The 19,313-nt window shown below is 47.0% G+C and overlaps 1 protein-coding gene across 1 annotated transcript in view; it reads left to right on the forward strand.

Moving 5' to 3' along the window:
* LOC122923533 (serine/threonine-protein kinase mTOR-like) overlaps nt 1-19,313 on the forward strand; it is a 240,185-nt gene that overhangs the window by 152,801 nt on the left and 68,071 nt on the right. The window contains exons 27-29 of the mRNA XM_044274360.1: nt 666-766; nt 2,361-2,457; nt 3,260-3,358. Coding sequence (XP_044130295.1) covers nt 666-766; nt 2,361-2,457; nt 3,260-3,358 — 297 coding nt within the window. The remainder of the gene's footprint in view (nt 1-665; nt 767-2,360; nt 2,458-3,259; nt 3,359-19,313) is intronic.

Genomic DNA, 19,313 nt, shown 5'->3' on the forward strand with positions numbered 1-19,313 from the left:
ACTTTTGTAACTGGGAGAGGCATATTTATTAGAAGTTCTGCGTCAGTTTGGTTGCATAGAATTGTTGCACATTTTTGTCCTTTTTATGTGGAAATCTCCACATTTGTTGAAAGTGGTTGGGGCCCATGCCGGCCAACAGATTTATAATTACTTACACCATCTTTCTGGCAAAAGCTACCCCTGAAATCTACGCCAGCTCTAAGTTCGGGCACATTTCAGATTCTGGCGCACAGATCTGCAGAGATGCACAATAATCAATGTGTCTCTTAATAATTTTTGCGTATCTGATGCTAGCAAGGTGGCCTGTCTAGTTAAATTCTCCCCATAAATGTGAATGGCTACCTGCTAAAGTGACAATCTTCATGAGAAAAGTCCAGATGGTGAAGATATTGCAGTGCTGGAGTGCATGGTGCTGCAGTAAACCAAACCGTGAATGTAATGTCCCAATTGAAAACCAGAAAGCATATTGGTCACTTGATTTGCTTTAGCTACCCTTATGGAAGGTGGATCTAGATGTAAACTATAGAAATCTATTGGTACATTACAGAATACGTGTGCAAATGTATATCCCTGAGATAATATAGAGAAACTAAAATGGCAGGTTCCCTTTATGATCTGCTGGATAATTTGGGTGGTTTTCTGTGATTTCTTTTTTCTGCACACAGGACATCTCTCAAACGTTATTACAATACACCGTGCCGGCCTTGCAAGGCTTTTTCCGCTCCATCTCTCTGTCTCGGGGAAACAACCTGCAGGATACCTTGAGGTAAGACTCTCAGCAGCTGCGCCATTTCTTATGCTTTGGCTCCAGCGTTGCCTTCTTTCCCTGCACAATTTCCTCTTGGGCAATGTCTTGTTTTCCCTGTGAGATTAAAGCGTGGATGATAGCGAAGCAAGTATTTCCTGGATTAGGGTCCATTTACACGTCTGTTTTTTCTTTCCTGATCTGTTCCGTTTTTTGCGGAACAGATCTGGACCAGATCTGGACCCATTCATTTTCAATGGGTCCTGGAAAAAAACGGACAGCACAATGTCAGATTTTTTTCAGGACCCATTGAAAATGAATGGGTACAGATCTGGTCCAGATCTGTTCAGCAAAAAACGGAACAGATCAGGAAAGAAACAACGGACGTGTGAATGGACCCTTAAACAGAGGTTATGAGAGATTCCAGCGGCCAACTGAACAATCCTGTAGTGAGATCTAAAATGTACCCTTTGTGCTGGTGAAGTGAATACAATCTGAGCAATAAGATGAAAATGAGAAATATTTTTGGGGATTCTGGGTCCAAAATTCCAGGAAACTTGTTCATTATGGTCCAGGGCAAGAAGCGGAGAAATCTCAGAGTCCAGTAGAAAGAGACTCAACCTGCAAACTAGGACTTGTGGACCCCAACGCCTAACGTAATATGGATGAATGAGGAGCTAATTGACTGCATTGCTCTGGTTCCTGGACAAGCTAAGCAAAATATGTCTCCTCTCTGGATATTTTAGAAGCCAAATTAGTATTGGTACAGTAGCACTATATTACAACCTGTGCTACCACTTTTTCTGGTCTACTACAAACCATGTTAGTGCTGATGTAATAGTACCAGTCACAATGCTCTGCACTTCTGCAGCACCCTAGACCACTGCCTCTATTGCTACTGCTTGACCCTACCCTGCTGGTTCTTTTCATCAAGTGTCAAAAGGATTTGCAAAAGCTATTTGGCATGAAAACTTCTCATAGGGCAGGTCCACTGCGGATCCTTTGAAACCAGTGAGTGATTACTAATGGCAAAGGACAAGCTCACGTGCCTAAAATAAGAGCCTTGTATGGGTGAAATGATCTGCAGATGCCCATCTTTCAACCACCTACCTGCTGCTAGCCAGGGGTGGACAGGGAACTTAAAGTGGCCCTGGAAACAAATAAAAGTGACCCTATTTTGTAGCGTGGCCCAAATTGAAAGGCGGGGCCAGCAATACAATATTGTGGCACATTATACCACCCCAGCAGAGCCAAATCCCACAGTGCATCACAAAATACTGTCCCCGCAGCAGCAAATATTTTCCCGAAAACTGCCCCTGTGTGGTGGCCAACGCCAGTTGCCATGGTTTGTCCTCCTACTTCAATTGCCTTAGGATGTTAATGGCATCCGATCATTACTTACCATGGCTTAGGCGGCCCCCTGGACATTGGCCCACCGGGAAGTTTCCCCGTAGGGTCTATGGACAGTCCACCCCTTATGTTGCCTCAGTATGCTGTAATAGGGTGTCTGAAGGTGGGTTGCAGAGTGGAACAAGGTGTATATGCAGTGACCGCAGCCAGGGCTTCAGTGACAGGATTGTGATGTGGATAACAGCTCATTGTGTTGCCCTTGCAGTGTCCTCACGCTCTGGTTTGATTATGGTCACTGGCCTGATGTGAATGAAGCTCTCGTCGAGGGAATTAAAACCATTCAGATAGACACATGGCTGCAGGTAGATGCTCCCGCTCAGCGCTGATGTCCTCTCTACAGCATTTCTCTTCATTCTTTTCCCTTTAAGAAGCTTATTTGGACAGTGAAATGTTTTGCTGATTACCGCATACACAAGTTAGGCTACTTTCACACCTGCATTAGATGCGGATCCGTCTGCTATCTGCACAGACTGATCCGCACCTATAATGCAAACGATTGTATCCATTCAGAACGGATCCGTTTGCATTATGACGAACAAAGTCAAAACGGATCTGTCCCGACTTACATTAAAAGTCATTGGGGGACAGATCTGTTTTCAGTTGCACCATATCGTGTCAGTGAAAACTGATCCGCTCCCATTAACTTACATTGTGTGCTAGCGCTGCAAGCAGTGTTTTGGTGTCCGCCTCCAGAGCTGAATGGAGGCGGAACGGAGCCAAACTGATGCATTCGGAGCGGATCCTTATCCATTCAGAATGCACTGGGGCTAAACTGCTCCTTTTTGCACTGCTTGTGAGAGCCCTGAAGCGGATCTCACAAACGGAAAGGACGGGCAGCGCCCGAATGTGTTTTCCATAAAGAAACCTAAAACTCAACTCGTATTGCATCATTCATTCTCTGTAATGCATTACACTCTAATGAGCGGTTTAATAGCCACGTGACTGTTCGTCATCATTGTATACATTACATGCTGGGTTAACTTGTGTCTGTACTCACCTGTATACACGTATATAGGCATACACATGAATATTCACACTGATACATATTCATGGTAAAAAATAATATAATCATTTCTAAATGTTTGTTCTGTTTGATGCACATAGGTTATTCCACAGCTCATTGCAAGAATAGATACCCCCAGACCTTTGGTAGGACGTCTCATCCACCAGCTGCTCACTGATATTGGACGATATCATCCACAGGTAATCACATCACCTCAGTAGTTTAAAGTTACTACCAGAAAGATTAGGGTAGCAATAAAGCAACATTTTTGGGGTAACTGCCCCCCCATATTCTAGCTGTGTAACTTGGTTCATCCCAGCTCAGTTGCTCCCATATACAGTACAGACCGGTAAACCTAGGTATGCCACTTTAGTTGCTAATTTTGCTGCTCTCTTTAATAGCAATATGAGCCTTCCCTCTAGAGATAGAAGTAAACACACCGATACGGCACAGGTGTTAAATGTTTTATTCATTGGGTCATGTACAGTACAGACCAAAGGTTTGGACGCACCTTCTCATTCAAAGAGTTTTCTTTATTTTCATGACTATGACAATTGTAGATTCACACTGAAGGCATCAAAACTATGAATTATCACACGTGGAATTAAATACATAACAAAAAGTGTGAAACAACTGAAAATAGGTCATATTCTAGGTTCTTCAAAGTAGCCACCTTTTTGCTTTGATTACTGCTTTGCACACTCTTGGCATTCTCTTGATGAGCTTCAAGAGGTAGTCACCTGAAATGGTCTTGAAGGAGTTCCCAGAGATGTTTAGCACTTGTTGGCCCTTTTGCCTTCACTCTGCGGTCCAGCTCACCCCAAACCATCTTGATTGGGTTCAGGTCCGGTGACTGTGAAGGCCAGGTCATCTGGCGCAGCACCCAATCACTCTCCTTCAAATAGCCCTTACACAGCCTGGAGGTGTGTTTGGGGTCATTGTCCTGTTGAAAAATGAATGATGGTCCAACTAAACGCAAACCGGATGGAATAGCATGCCGCTGCAAGATGCTGTGGTAGCCATGCTGGTTCAGTATGCCTTCAATTTTTAATAAATCCCCAACAGTGTCACCAGCAAAGCACCCCCACACCATCACACCTCCTCCTCCATGCTTCACGGTGGGAACCAGGCATGTAGAGTCCATCCGTTCACCTTTTCTGCGTCGCACAAAGACACAGTGGTTGGAACCAAAGATCTCATATTTGGACTCATTAGACCAAAGCACAGATTTCCACTGGTCTAATGTCCATTCCTTGTGTTCTTTAGCCCAAACAAGTCTCTTCTGCTTGTTGCCTGTCCTTAGCAGTGGTTTCCTAGCAGATATTCTACCATGAAGACCTGATTCACACAGTCTCCTCTTAACAGTTGTTCTAGAGATGTCTGCTGCTAGAACTCTGGGTGGCATTGACCTGGTCTCTAATCTGAGCTGCTGGTAACCTGCGATTTCTGAGGCTGGTGACTCGGATGAACTTATCCTCCGCAGCAAAGGTGACTCCTTTCCTGGGGCGGTCCGCATGTGAGCCAGTTTCTTTGTAGCGCTTGATGGTTTTTGTGACTGCACTTGGGGACACTTTCAAAGTTTTCCCGATTTTTCGGACTGACTGACCATCATTTCTTAAAGTAATGATGGCCACTCGTTTTTCTTTACTTAGGTGCTTTTTTCTTGCCATAATACAAATTCTAACAGTTTATTCAGTAGGACTATCAGCTGTGTATCCACCTGACTTCTCCACAACAGAACTGATGGCCCCAACCCCATTTATAAGGCAAGAAATCCCACTTATTACACCTGACAGGGCACACCTGTGAAGTGAAGACCATTTCAGGTGACTACCTCTTGAAGCTCATCAAGAGAATGCCAAGAGTGTGCAAAGCAGTAATCAAAGCAGAAGGTGGCTACTTTGAAGAACCTAGAATATGACATATTTTCAGTTGTTTCACACTTTTTTGTTATGTATATAATTCCACGTGTGATAATTCATAGTTTTGATGCCTCCAGTGTGAATTGCATGATTTTCCTATCTTATGACGTAAAGTCATGATTTTATTAGACACGGAGGCTCCTATTGCTATCTCTTTCTTTACTAAAATCATATAGCAGCAAAGAACAAACAAATCAATCAAAATGGAAACCATGGCAACTGACTCCTCCCCACTGTGCCAGTATAACAGTTCTAGCCTCTGTCGACTGCTCCTCTTTCTTTGATGGTGATAGTCCACTGGAAAAACTGATCTCGATGAGCAAATTTCCATAGAAACCGAAGACCAACCAACTTTTTAACCGAAGAATATAACTGGAAACTCAAACAAAAACAGCAGCTGGAAAGCGGTAAATTCATCCTATGAAAAGAAACGAGACAAAAGGTAGAAAAAACGCTCAAATGAAGATAACAATAATCAGTAACGCATTGCAGTGTACATATAGTAACATAACTGTCAGATGTAGACATAATATAAAATCACAATTATCAAGTCTCAAAAAATCAGGGGGGGAAATAGGGCGGGGCAATACTCGCCTCCGTGTCTCTAATAAAATCATGACTTTACGTCATAAGATAGGAAAATCATGCAATTTTATTACATGACACGGAGGCTCCTATTGCGAGTTCAAAGCTGACTTACCACAGAAGAAAAAACATGAACTGGAGGCCAGAAATAGAATTCACGAAAGGTAGATACTCGTGACCAATCCGCCAATTTCATAATGTCCTCCAAACGGGCGCCTGCCATAGTCATGGAGGTTGCCGAAGCCCCTCTAGTGGAATGTGCAGAGAAAATCTCCGTATTCACACCTGCCAAGGACATAACCCACTTCACCCAGCGGGCTAGAGTGATCGTTGAGACCGGTCCAAAAGGGCGACGGTATGATAGAAAATGCTGTGGACAATTAGGCGAACGAAGAGGGAGAGTACGTATCTCATATTCCCGGAGGCAGGGCAGAGGGCAGGGGAGTCCGGAAAACATGGATAAGAAACGGACCTGATATTAGTCTTGGGGTTGTGTTCAACATCACACGACGCACCATCAGGAGTGAAGGATCTAGCGTCGTAATCCAAAGCGCGGACGTCAGACACCCTCTTGCAGGAGATCAAGCAAAACAAGGAAACCAGCTTAGCAGAAAGCTGGCGAAGGGCAAGGTCCGTATTTGAAGGCCAGGAGGAAAAAAGGGACAGCACAGAGGAGACATCCCACGTAGAGGAGAAACGAGGTCTGGGTGGACGGGAAAGACAGGAACCTCTAAGAAGACGGCAAACTAGAGGATGCTGACCCGCCGGGCACCCCCCAAACCCGTGGTGAAAAGCAGAAATGGCGGAGCGGTACAAGTTGATGGTACGGTATGCTTTACCGTCCTCAAAAAGCGAAGTAAGAAATTGAAGTACATCTGTTACAGGGGCTGAAACGGGATCCAGGTGCCTAGCCAGGCACCTATCAGCCCAAGATCTCCAGGCTGACCGATAAGACCGTCTGGTCCCTGGAGCCCACGCCTCGTCCAATAGGCGTCTAGCTGAGTCCGAAATTCCAGCGACGTTCCAGGGTTCCCTGAAATTCTGCCAGAAGTTGGAGGGAGCCTTCGAGGATAAGAGGATGCCCGAGACCCGAAGGATCTAATAAGAGGTCCGGAAAGAGCGGAAGAAGTAGAGGGCATTGGATTAGGCACTCCAGAAGTTGGGGAAACCACGACTGGGTGGTCCAAAACGGGACTATAAGAACAAGATCCGCTACCTGAAGGCGGCTTAGAGTTAAGACTCGTGGGATCAGAGCGAACGGAGGGAAAGCGTAGGAAATGTGACCGGTCCAATCTTGAAGAAATGCATCTACCGCCTCCGCGTCTGGATCCGGACACCAGCTGTAAAACCGCGGAAGTTGGGAGTTCAGACGAGACGCAAAGAGGTCTAAACAGAAAGGACCCCAACAGGATGAAATGGACGAGAAGACTGTGGTGTCTAATCTCCAATCGCTGGAGTCCGACAGAAAACGAGAGCTCCAGTCCGCATGGGTATTGTGTAGGCCCGATATATACTCTGCCGACACCGTGATCTCCCTGGCAAGGCAGAAAGTCCAGAAATCCCGCGTTGATGTGAAGACCAGACTCCTCTACTGACCAACGACCTCCAGTAGTCACTCTGTTGCTGTAAGCTCCCCAGCCTAGAAGGCTGGCATCCGACTCTATCGTGATATCCGAACGGGGTAGAAAAATCGCCTTCCCATTCCACACTTCCAGGTTGTGGACCCATCAAGACAACTCGTCTCTGGTGTCCTCGTCCAAGGTGATCAGATCCGCGTAGGATGCTCCCGATTGAAGGTGGGCAATTTTGAGCCTCTGCATGGCCCGATAATGTAGAGGAGCTGGGAACACTGCTTGGATGGACGAAGAGAGAAGGCCTATTATACGGGCCAGGTGGCGTAGGGAGACTTGTGGAAGAGAGAGGGAATGAAGGAGCTCCTTGCGGATTGCTCGCACTTTGGAAGGAGGGAGGTTGAGGGTCTCCGTGGATGAATTGATGGTGAAGCCTAGAAACTCTATGGACTGGGCCGGAGTCAGAGCCGACTTCTCTAGATTGAGAAGAAACCCCAATCGAGATAACAGGTCCATGGAACACTGCAGATGTGTAAGCAGGACGGAAGGGCACTGGGCCATGATGAGGATATCGTCTAGATAAATAATCAGACGAATCCCTTGACTGCGGAGACAGGAGATGACCGGCCGTAGAAGTTTGGTGAAGCACCAAGGGGCCGAAGAGAGTCCGAAGGGTAGACATGTGAATCTCCATATCTCCGAGCCCCAGAGAAAACTAAGGAGATCCCTGGAAGACTCGGCTACCGGCACTGTCAGGTAGGCATCTTTCAGGTCCAGTTTGACCATCCAATCGCCATGGAGTAGCAAATCCCTGAGAAGGTGTATGCCCTCCATCTTGAAGTGCCGATACTGCACGAAAGCGTTTAGAGCCCGAAGGTTGATTACGGGACGCATCTGGCCTCCTTTTTTGGCCACCAGGAACATACTGCTTATGATTCCCTCTGTGGATACGGGAGCCCGCTCTATGGCACCCTTCTGACATAGCGCCGTCAGCTCCTGATGTAACAACTGGCGCGTTGAGGACGGGAGAACTACAGGATGTGGAGGGGGAATTTTGGATCTGAGAGCAAATCAGTTCTATGTGGAATCCCCGTACAGTAGAAAGAACCCATGGGTCGGCAGTGATGGTTGACCAGACATGGGAAAAAATACGGAGCCTGCCCCCTACCCAAGGGGTCAAAGAAGACGTTGGAAGTCGACTTACCGAAAGGGCGTCGGGTAGATGAACCTCTGGCTCCTCGGGAACGCCAAGAAGATCCTCGGGTGGGGAAGAAGGCGGGTGGCTGCCGGAACTCTTGTGTGTAGGAACGATAGGGGAAGGAGCCTCGACCCGAACCACGGGTCTGGTAGGAAGAACGGCCGGACAGGCGGCCCCTAGAGCTGCCGGCCCTGTGAGAGACCCTACCCTGGAAGACTCGTTTCATTGAGGTCTGGGCCTTGTCAAGGGCAGTGAAGGCTCCTACAAATCGGGACAGGTCCTTTATGAAGGAATCCCCAAACAGTAATCCCTGGGCCTCTTTACCTGCCTCTGTGAGGGCTAAATTAGAGAGTTTGGGTTCTATCTTGAAAAGAATCGCCTTTCGTCTCTCTATGGAGAGCGAAGTATTAACATTGCCCGTGATGCACACGGCACGCTGAACCCATCCCCGGAGCTCTTCCAGATCCACCAGTGAATTCTGGGATCTGGCTGACTCGGCCAATTCAAAAAATTTTGTTAGTGGACCCAATAGGTCTAAAAGCTTGTCCTGACAGGACTTTAAGGCAGACTCTAGACCTTTCTTTGGGTTCAAGCCCGATTTAGAGAGGAATTGACACATCTTCGGGTCAACTATAGGTGTCTCACAGACTTTGTTGGGAATAATAGGTCTGGGGCACTCAGCTTTCATTTTATTGCGCGCCTCCTTAGAAAGAGGTTGGCGCACTCAGGCTTCCAGGTACTTTGCCACATGTGAGGACGGGAGCCACTCTGCAGACCTAGGGTGATGTAATGTATCGGGATCAAATAGGGGCTCACCCTCGGGATCTAAAATAGCTGAGGATTCCAAAGGAACCTCCATGGAAGCAGACCGTGGCGTGATAGATCCTGAGGATGGACCTGGAAGGTCCGAATCCAAAAGATCGTCCTCCTCCAAGTCCTCAAATTCAATAGAGCGATACTGAGCCTCCCCATCTGAGTCGGGTTCAGAGCCCGAAACGTAATCTTGTTGCGCTCTAGCGCATTTCCACTGCCTCGCCTTTTCTGCCTGGCGGGCATAGGCTCTTTTGCGTGAACGGGGCACGCCATCTTGGGTGGCTATAGTTCCACCAGTCTTAACGGTTCTGGAGGCAGGTAGTAAGGTCTCAGATGGATGGGACCTAGAAGGTTTGGAGGAGGAGGGGCCGGCCATAAGGGCCTCAGAAATTGAAGTGGATATGGCTGTGGACATAGACCCCATAGCAGCCTGGATAGCTGCAGTCACTGAGCGCTGAATAGCCTAAGTTTGTGCCTCTACAGACATGGCACCTGGTTCCTGTGTATTAGAGGGCACCTCCAAAATTTCAGGGGAAGATTCACACCCACCCATATTAACTTTGGACATTGTAATTAAAACGGGGTAGTATTAACAGAGCCTAATGTGGCTAATGACCAATAAAAACCCCCAAGCACAGAGAAATATATTACTAGAGAGGCTCCGGCAGCTCTCTGAGGAGAAACGGCGCAAATCTCGTGAAATACCGCGAGATCACGCTCGGTTCAGAGAGGAGAGAGCGGGAGGCGCGCGAACCGCCGGAGACCTGGTGAGGTAAAATGGCAGCCGAACTCTCGCGAGATCTCGGCCGCCCAGAAGGAAGAAGAAAGCGGAGCGGAGCAGGGGTGGCGGTGAGTGGCAGGAGTCCTATGAAGCGGCGAAATGGCCGCACGGGGAGCGGGGCAAAACCCAGCAGCGCTAGAAAGAGGGTAACTGAAAAAAACCTAAATAAGGAAAAAATTTGCCTAGGGGGACTAAACCAATAAGGGCCAAAAAGAAAGAGTGGGGAGGAATGACACACCTCACACCCTGAAGGAAGACTACAAGAAAAGCATATAATATATAATATATAACCATAACCTAATACAATAATAATAATAATAACGCTCAGCCCACAGAAATTGAGACCACTGTACTTATCTGTGAGGAGAGCAGCAAAGAAAGAGGAGGAGTCGACAGAGGCTAGAACTGTTATACTGGCACAGTGGGGAGGAGTCAGTTGCCATGGTTTCCATTTTGATTGATTTGTTTGTTCTTTGCTGCTATATGATTTTAGTAAAGAAAGAGATGGCAATAGGAGCCTCCGTGTCATGTAATAAAATCTACAATTTTCATAGTCATGAAAATAAAGAAAACTCTTTGAATGAGAAGGTGTCCAACCTTTTGGTCTGTATTGTATATTGTGCCCATTCTGGGCAGTTGTGTTTTGTGATCCCAGTCTGACCACCAGTCCAGAATGTGTGCTCCCCTGTGTGCCTGACTTCCCATTAACTACATAGTTAGATCATCATATATCACACCCACTTCCTCACCTGCCCTTATTCTCTATAAATTTCCAATGTTCGAGTCCTGCTGAAGTGTCCTTTCTGCCCAAGGGAACAGAAGAGCGATTATACAGTCTGTCCAGTCTCTTATCTTCTCTGTGTATACATGCAGTCTATACAATAAGACTATCTATACTATCTGTGTGCTTCCATGGCATGTAGCTTCACACTGCTCACCCCTGTGTCCTGCTCGCATGAGCTGACAAGGTGAAAACTATAATAAGCAAGAGGCATGGGAGAGTAGTGTGATGCTCCATCAGATAGGAGGTAGCAGTTCTGTGTCACTGATTGCTACCCTTAGAGATGATGCAGCAGAATATACATTACCCATATAGTATTACTTGCAGCTATTGAAATGAATGGCTGACCAAGTAATAGATACATGGATCTGGCAGAGCAAGAGCTGCTGCTTGCTACTGTGGCTCCTAAATGGACGGTCTGAGCGACTGAGGGTATGTAGAGAGGTTGTCCTGATAAAAACAACCCCAGTATGGCTGCGTTCACATTTCAGCTACTGTATTTGGTCAATTATTTCCATCAGTGATTGTGAGCCACCAGAGGAGCCTAATCTACTGGCTTTGGCTCCCAATAACTGAAGAGTAAACTCGGCCTAACAGGGAATCTGTTACCACGTTTTTTTCTTTCTAAAACATTACCACCTCGCTGTCAGAAGCAAAGTTAGAAAACCAGCCTATCATTTGTTGATCAGGAGACCAATGCATGTGTAGAATGTCCATGCCCACAGCATCGTCAGTTCACCCCGCACAAGTGTGAGATTTGGCTTCTGAATGACGTAGGAGGTATTATCCATGTCAGTCAACGATACATAGACTGGCTTAGGCTACTTTCACACTAGCGTTAATATTTTCCGCTATTGAGATCCATTAATTGTCAATGGGGACAAAATGTAACTAAATAGAACGGAGCGCTCCAAAATGCATTCCGTTGCGTTCTCATACCGGAGAGCAGCATGCTGCAGTTTGCTTTCCGTCTTGAGATGTGGAGCAAGACGGATCCGTCATGAACCACAATGCAAGTCAATGAGGACGGATCTGTTTTCTCTGACACAATAGAAAATGGATCCGTCTCCCAATGACTTTCAATGGAGTTCATGACAGATCCGTCTTGGCAATGTTACAGATAATACATCTGGATCCGTTCATAACAGATGCAGATGGTTGTATTATCAGTAATAGAAGCTTTTTTGGTGAACCCTGCCTGACCATGCAGCTGTTTCCCATTTCCTGTCTTGTAATGTCTATGGACATAAGGGGTTATTTACTACTCAGCAATACGCCTATATTAGGGGTATTTGTGGCGCAAAGTTTTTTTGTGCCACAGTCTGTGGCTTTTCACTGCTCACATCTTGTCTAAAAAAGTGGGCATGGCAGGGATGGGCTTGTTTTAGGTGTAGAAAATGGTCTAAATGTAAGCGAGGTCTGAGGCTGTCTTCTCTTTAGACTGGCGCTGGATACGCTGAAGTTATGGAGTGGCCGGCGCCTCTTCATAACTTCAGCGGATCACCGCCAAATATTAAGACCAGCGTCTGAAACGCCAGTCTTATTAAATGATCTTTATGGTGTCTATGTAATCAGCTGGGCGGGAGGGGCTGCAACCTAACGCGGCAGTGATAGGGAAGCGAGGAGCTATAAACTAGCTGGCCATCGTTATGGGAAGAGTTAGGGGAGTGTCTATGTAATCAGCTAGGCGGGAGGGGCTACAAACTCACTGGGCAGTGATAGGGAAGTGTCTCTAATTAGCTGGGAGGGAGGAGCTATAAACTAGCTGGGCGTTGTTATGGGAAGAGTTAGGGGAGTGTCTATGTAATCAGCTGGACGGGAGGGGCTACAAACTCACTGGGCAGTGATAGGGAAGTGTCTCTAATTAGCTGGGAGGGAGGAGCTATAAACTAGCTGGCCGTCGTTATGGGAAGAGTTAGGGGAGTGTCTATGTAATCAGCTGGGCGGGAGGGGCTGCAACCTAACGCGGCAGTGATAGGGAAGCGAGGAGCTATAAACTAGCTGGCCGTCGTTATGGGAAGAGTTAGGGGAGTGTCTATGTAATCAGCTGGACGGGAGGGGCTACAAACTCACTGGGCAGTGATAGGGAAGCAAGGAGCTATAAACTAGCTGGCCGTCGTTATGGGAAGAGTTAGGGGAGTGTCTATGTAATTAGCTGGGCGGGAGGGGCTACAACCTAACTGGGCAGTGATAGGGAAGTGTCTATGTAACTAGCGGGGAGGGAGGAGCTATAAACTAGCTGGCCGTTGTTATGGGAAGAGTTAGGGGAGTGTCTATGTAATTAGCTGGGCGGGAGGGGCTACAACCTAACTGGACAATGATAGGGAAGGGAGGAGCTGTAAACTAGCTGGGCATAGTTACGGGAAGAGTTAGAGGAGTATCTATGTAATCAGCGGGGCTAGAGGGGCTACAAACTAACTGGGCAGTGATAGGGAAGTGTCTATGTAACTAGTACGGAGAGAGGAGCTATAAACTAGCTGGCCGTCGTTACAGGAAGAGTTAGGGGAGTGTCTATGTAATTAGCTGGGCGGGGGGGGCTACAAGCTAACTGAGCAGTGATCGGGAAGTGTCTCTAATTAGCTGGGAGGGAGGAGCTATAAACTAGCTGGGCGTAGTTACGGGAAGAGTTAGGGGAGTATCTATGTAATCAGCTGGGTGGGAGGTGCTACAAACGAACTGGGCAGTGATAGGGAAGTGTCTATGTAACTAGTAGGGAGAGAGGAGCTATAAACTAGCTGGCCGTCGTTACAGGAAGAGTTAGGGCAGTGTCTATGTAATTAGCTGGGCGGGAGGAGCTACAAGCTAACTGAGCAGTGATTGGGAAGTGTCTCTAATTAGCGGGGAGGGAGGAGCTATAAACTAGCTGGCCGTCGTTACAGGAAGAGTTAGGGGAGTATCTATGTAATCAGCTGGGTGGGAGGTGCTACAAACTAACTGGGCAGTGATAGGGAAGTGTCTCTAGCTGGGAGGGAGGAGCTATAAACTAGCTGGGCGTAGTTACGGGAAGAGTTAGGGGAGTATCTATGTAATCAGCTGGGTGGGAGGTGCTATAAACTAACTGGGCAGTGATAGGGAAGTGTCTATGTAACTAGTAGGGAGAGAGGAGCTATAAACTAGCTGGCCGTCGTTACAGGAAGAGTTAGGGCAGTGTCTATGTAATTAGCTGGGCGGGAGGAGCTACAAGCTAACTGAGCAGTGATTGGGAAGTGTCTCTAATTAGCGGGGAGGGAGGAGCTATAAACTAGCTGGCCGTCGTTACAGGAAGAGTTAGGGGAGTATCTATGTAATCAGCTGGGTGGGAGGTGCTACAAACTAACTGGGCAGTGATAGGGAAGTGTCTATGTAATTAGCAGGGAGAGAGGAGCTATAAACTATTTGGGCGTCGTACGGGAAGAGTTAGGGGAGTGTCTGTAATTAGCTGGGTGGGAGGAGCTATAAACTATCTCTACATTGTAGGAGGCAGTGCTGGAGCTGTGGCAGAGAAGGGAGCAGTGCATCATAGGCTTGGTTGGATGCAGCAACTGAAAGTGCTATATACAGGATCTAAACAAAACACATAGATTATTTTACATGGTGGAAACAGGTCAGGAGAATCCAAATTGAAAAATGGGGAAGATGTCCATGAAGTAAGCAACTGCATGAGCATATATATTAAAAACCATAGTAATCCCAGAAAAAAAAATCTCAGACAAGCCTTACAATTGCCTACAATTAAAAACAATGATATATAACCCCACCCCCCTCCCACAGTTTCCCCAGTGCTGTTCTATGTGGTGATGGTCCGCTCCTCCCACCACTGTTTACAAACAGCAGCTCCAATGTACCTGGATACAGCATGTGACCTCTGCAGCCAATCACTGTCTTCAGCATTTTACTTCTAATACACCATTCAAACTGGAGGATGTGATGCAGGTCCCATTGACAGGGGGAATCGGACAGGAGTTTATTTTAAATTTCGAATGAAATTGGATATTTTCCTCCAGCAGTGGCAGGCACATGGAATGAAATGTTTGTAGTTCTAAGAATCATCATAAGGCTCAGGAACAATGAGGAAACTGCTAGGGTCTTTTATGACACTTCTCTGGAATTTCTGTAAAGAATAAATCAAGGCAACTGGACGTCCTGTAGATTTCTTGAAAACGTTTCACTCGTTCTTCCAACGAGCTTTCTCAATTCTGAGTGATTGTACAAGAAATCTGGGAATAAATATGTAACTGAATCAACAACTGGTAATTATACCCAGCATGGGGTCAAAGGTGTTGATTCCATTATCCTAATTGGAGTCGGTAGGTGTTAAAGACTTCCCAGAAAAAGGGACTTGACTGTCTTCAAAGGTGTGACCTGTTCCTTTTAGATGTAAGTACACGGCTGAATCTTGACCAGAGGTTTTGGCTCTTCTATGCTGGGCCATACGCTGATGTAGTTGTTGTTTCGCCGATATACAGTTCTGAGCATTCCTCATTGCACTGGACTGCGTGCACAATGTTGTCCATCTTGTTTAGGCGTTAGGTCTTTGGGGTGAACCAGTTGTTGCCTCAGTGTGTTGCTGGGTTTAAAGCAGACAGGGATGTAATGTTTATTAAAAATCCTTTTGAGTTTCTCAGACACCCCAGCTACATATGGGATAACCATATTCTTGCGTCTGTCATGCTTCTCGCCCTCACTGGTAGTCTTGGTGCTCTTTCTTCTCCTTCCTTCTGTTTTTTTTTTTTAAACTCGTTTTATTGAGAATAACAAATGAAAATTGGTACAGTACATATTTGGCCATATCACATTACACATATACGAATACACATATTTGTCAGTGAGATCCTCCGATACACATTTGATGAGAACAAATCTCTAAATACAGTTCATGACAGCATCAGAAACAAGAGATATACAATAGCCATCCACCAAAAATGAGATCCAGTCTTTTCCCACCCCCGTTCCCTCACACACATAATGAAGAACTAAGGTGTATATTACAATGCATTTCACGCCGACAGCATATGGGAGGGCAATGCAGTAACCGGCGAAGAACACCAGGAGCCCCAAATCTTATCAAATTTCTGGGGGCATTTTCTATTACCATACATTATTTTCTCAAACGGCAATATCTGATTTATCAGTGCCTTCCATTGGCTTACGGTCGGCGGTCTGTCCGCCATCCAACGCAAAGCTATGGCCTTCCTGGCAAAGAACAGGGACTCCCGTAAGAAGATGCAGACATACAAGGGGTGTGCATCACCATCCACTACTCCCAAAAGACAGATCTTGGGGCAGCATGGAATCACCTCTGCAACTAGTGTAGATATAATATCCACCACCTTCTTCCAGAATGCTCGTACGTAGCGACAGTCCCAGATAAGATGCCAAAAATCCGCATTAATTTGGGCGCATCTGTGGCATCTCGTGTGGTCTAGTCTACCCATCTTGTGTAACCTGGTAGGAGTCAAATAGCTCCTATGGAGAATGAACAATTGGATAAGTCTATTGTTGAGGGCAGGCGACACAGTAGATGGCGCACTCATGGCTACAGCCCATTCCTCATCAGTCATCTGCGTCACCCTCTCCTTCCACCTAGTCTCCGCCAGCAAGGGTTTGGATCTCACTTTAAGATCAAGGAGGTGTGTGTATAGGTTCGAGACCAACCCCCCAGGACCCTGTGTCTTGAAAATGCCTATTAGTGGGTATTTGGAAATGCTTCTTGTACTACCACGAAACTGGGCCTGAACAGCATGTCGTAACTGCAGAAACCTGTAGAAGTGAAGCCGCAGAACTCCAAACTTCTCCTGTAGCTGAGAAAAGGAGTATAAAACACCCTTCTCATACAAATCCCTCAGCGTAAGTACACCATAGTTCCCCCAAATACTTCTCCCTCCACAGTGCTGTAGGTGTGGGAACATGGGGTTATTCCATAACACTATCTCGTCTGCAAGGTCTCGGTATTGCTGGAGCTTCGCAGCCCCCGCAAACACAAAAACATACCGGCCTTCAGGATCTATCACTTCCCTGTGTACCTCCCACCTAACCGACCGGTGGACCAGTAAGGACACCCCCCTGGAGTACGACGTGCCAAATGCGCTTCTAGCCCATTGCACCCATGGTTTCTTCAACCTGCCCTCCGTTTCCGCTGTGACATGGGTCTCCTGGAAGCACAGTATATGCGGAGAAAATGTACGAACATGTGCAAATACCGCCATACGCTTTCTAGGGCCACCCAGACCACGCACATTCCAGGACATACACGTCACAGATGCCATTTGTTCTGAATAGAGATCAATAAGTAGAATGTACCAGGAATCCCATGATCATATGCAATAAACCCAGCATAGCAGTGTATATCGTAGTAATACATAGAGCACCAACTGACATAAAAACAGTTGAACCGTAACACAAACATCAAATCCCAGCGAACCGGGCAGTAAACAATTCTAAAGCATAGAACATTTGTGACCATGATAGTGGGGGACCCACACAGTGTAGAGATGGTATATACAAGTGCAGGTAAAACAGCAAGCTCCCAATATCAATTACAAGCAAGGCAATACATTATCACAGTGCAGACTTAACCTAAGACCCATGTTAGACATACCCACGAGTCTCACACCCTCGTCGGCCGTCCTATATAATGCTTATGAGGTAGTCCAATGGAGTCCCCACCGCTCAAAGTGGGGGAAGACGGATGGAGATCCAGTCCCAGACGGAATCGGATAAATCAAATACCACCGCTCCAAAGCAGCAACACCTTATCTTTGAGGCGCATTCCGGGGCCTCACTAGGAGCCAGTCCTCGGCCTCCCTAGGGTTATTAAAGAAATGAGATTTCCCGCCATCCAGGACCCTCAAACGGGCCGGGTAGGCCATGGAATATTGCAGATCCAGGTCCCTCAGACGTTTCTTTATCGAGGTAAATGTAGCCCTTTTCTTTTGTAGCTCTGCTGAGAAGTCTGGATACAAGGATATGTTGGCAGATCCAAAGGTGATGGTTTGTTTGATTCTCGCTTTGGAGAGGATGAGATCACGATCCCGCCAGTTAAGCATGCGGGCGAGGAGCGGTCTTGCAGGAGCCCCAGGTGGAGGCATCCGGGCAGGGACCCGGTGGGCTCTCTCCACCGCAAAAGCCGTCGAGAATGATGCGTCCGGGAACGTCGCCTTGATCCATCCTTCTATAAACGTGGCAGGGTCGGATCCCTCAGACCGCTCAGGCATACCCAGAATACGTATGTTATTTCTTCTGGAGCGGTTCTCCAAGTCGTCGCATTTCTGACGCCACATTTCGACCGCTCCTTCCACAGCAGACATCCTAGCCGCCAAGGGTCTGGTAGTATCTTCCAGCTCAGACACCCGTTCCTCAGTGAGCCGAACCCGCTCTCTCAATTGCTGGACGTCATGGCGCAAGAGGCCCAGGTCCACTCTGACCTCCTCTATCTTGCCCGTAAGTGACGACTGACAGCCCATAATAGCCGCCATCAGCTGGCTGTGAGAGGATTGCAGGGTGATCTCAGGTTCTTCCTCTGACTCTGCCGCCGGGGCTTGTCCAGCTTGCCCCCTGGTTAGCGGTGCGCGAGGAGAGGAGGTGGCGGCGGCGCCATGTTGTGATTCTTGGCGGGTAAATTCTTTCAAGCGGTCCGCCGCTTGTTGTGCTTTGCTGGGACCCATGGCCAGGTTCTGCTGTCTCCGGGTACTCCACAGCTCAGGCTAAACTGAAAATCGCCGTATTGCCAGCTCAGGATGGTTCAGGATGGAGTTACGGAGCCGGAGCCGCTCTCAGACACGTCCGGCCATGTCGGCAGTTGGCCACGCCCCCCCTTCCTTCTGTTTTGACAAAGGCCCAAACTGGATACCCACAAGTTTTAAGTGCCCCTCTGAGGTGTTTGAATTCCTTCCATATGTAGCTGGGGTGTCTGAGAAACTCAAAAGGATTTTTAATAAACATCACATCCCTGTCTGCTTTAACCACTTCAACCCCGCTAGCTGAAACCCCCTTAATGACCAGGCCACTTTTTACACTTCTGCACTACACTACTTTCACCGTTTATCGCTCGGTCATGCAACTTACCACCCAAATTAATTTTACCTCCTTTTCTTCTCACTAATAGAGCTTTCATTTGGTGGTATTTCATTGCTGCTGACATTTTAACTTTTTTGTTATTAATTTTTGTTATAGCGTTTACAAACTATGGTACAAAAATGTGAATTTCCACTTTTTGAAGCAGCTCTGACTTTCTGAGCACCTGTCATGTTTCCTGAGGTTCTACAATGCCCAGACAGTAGAAAACCCCCACAAATGACCCCATTTCGGAAAGTAGACACCCCAAGGTGTTCGCTGATGGGCATAGTGAGTTCATAGAACTTTTTATTTTTTGTCACAAGTTAGCGGAAAAGTCTCATATTCCACTAACTTGCGACAAAAAAAAAAAATTCTAGGCACTCGCCATGCCCCTCACGGAATACCTTGGGGTGTCTTCTTTCCAAAATGGGGTCACTTGTGGGTTAGTTACACTGCCCTGGCATTCTAGG

The sequence above is a fragment of the Bufo gargarizans genome, unplaced genomic scaffold (assembly GCF_014858855.1).
Source record: "Bufo gargarizans isolate SCDJY-AF-19 unplaced genomic scaffold, ASM1485885v1 original_scaffold_1694_pilon, whole genome shotgun sequence".
Lineage (NCBI taxonomy): Eukaryota > Metazoa > Chordata > Amphibia > Anura > Bufonidae > Bufo > Bufo gargarizans.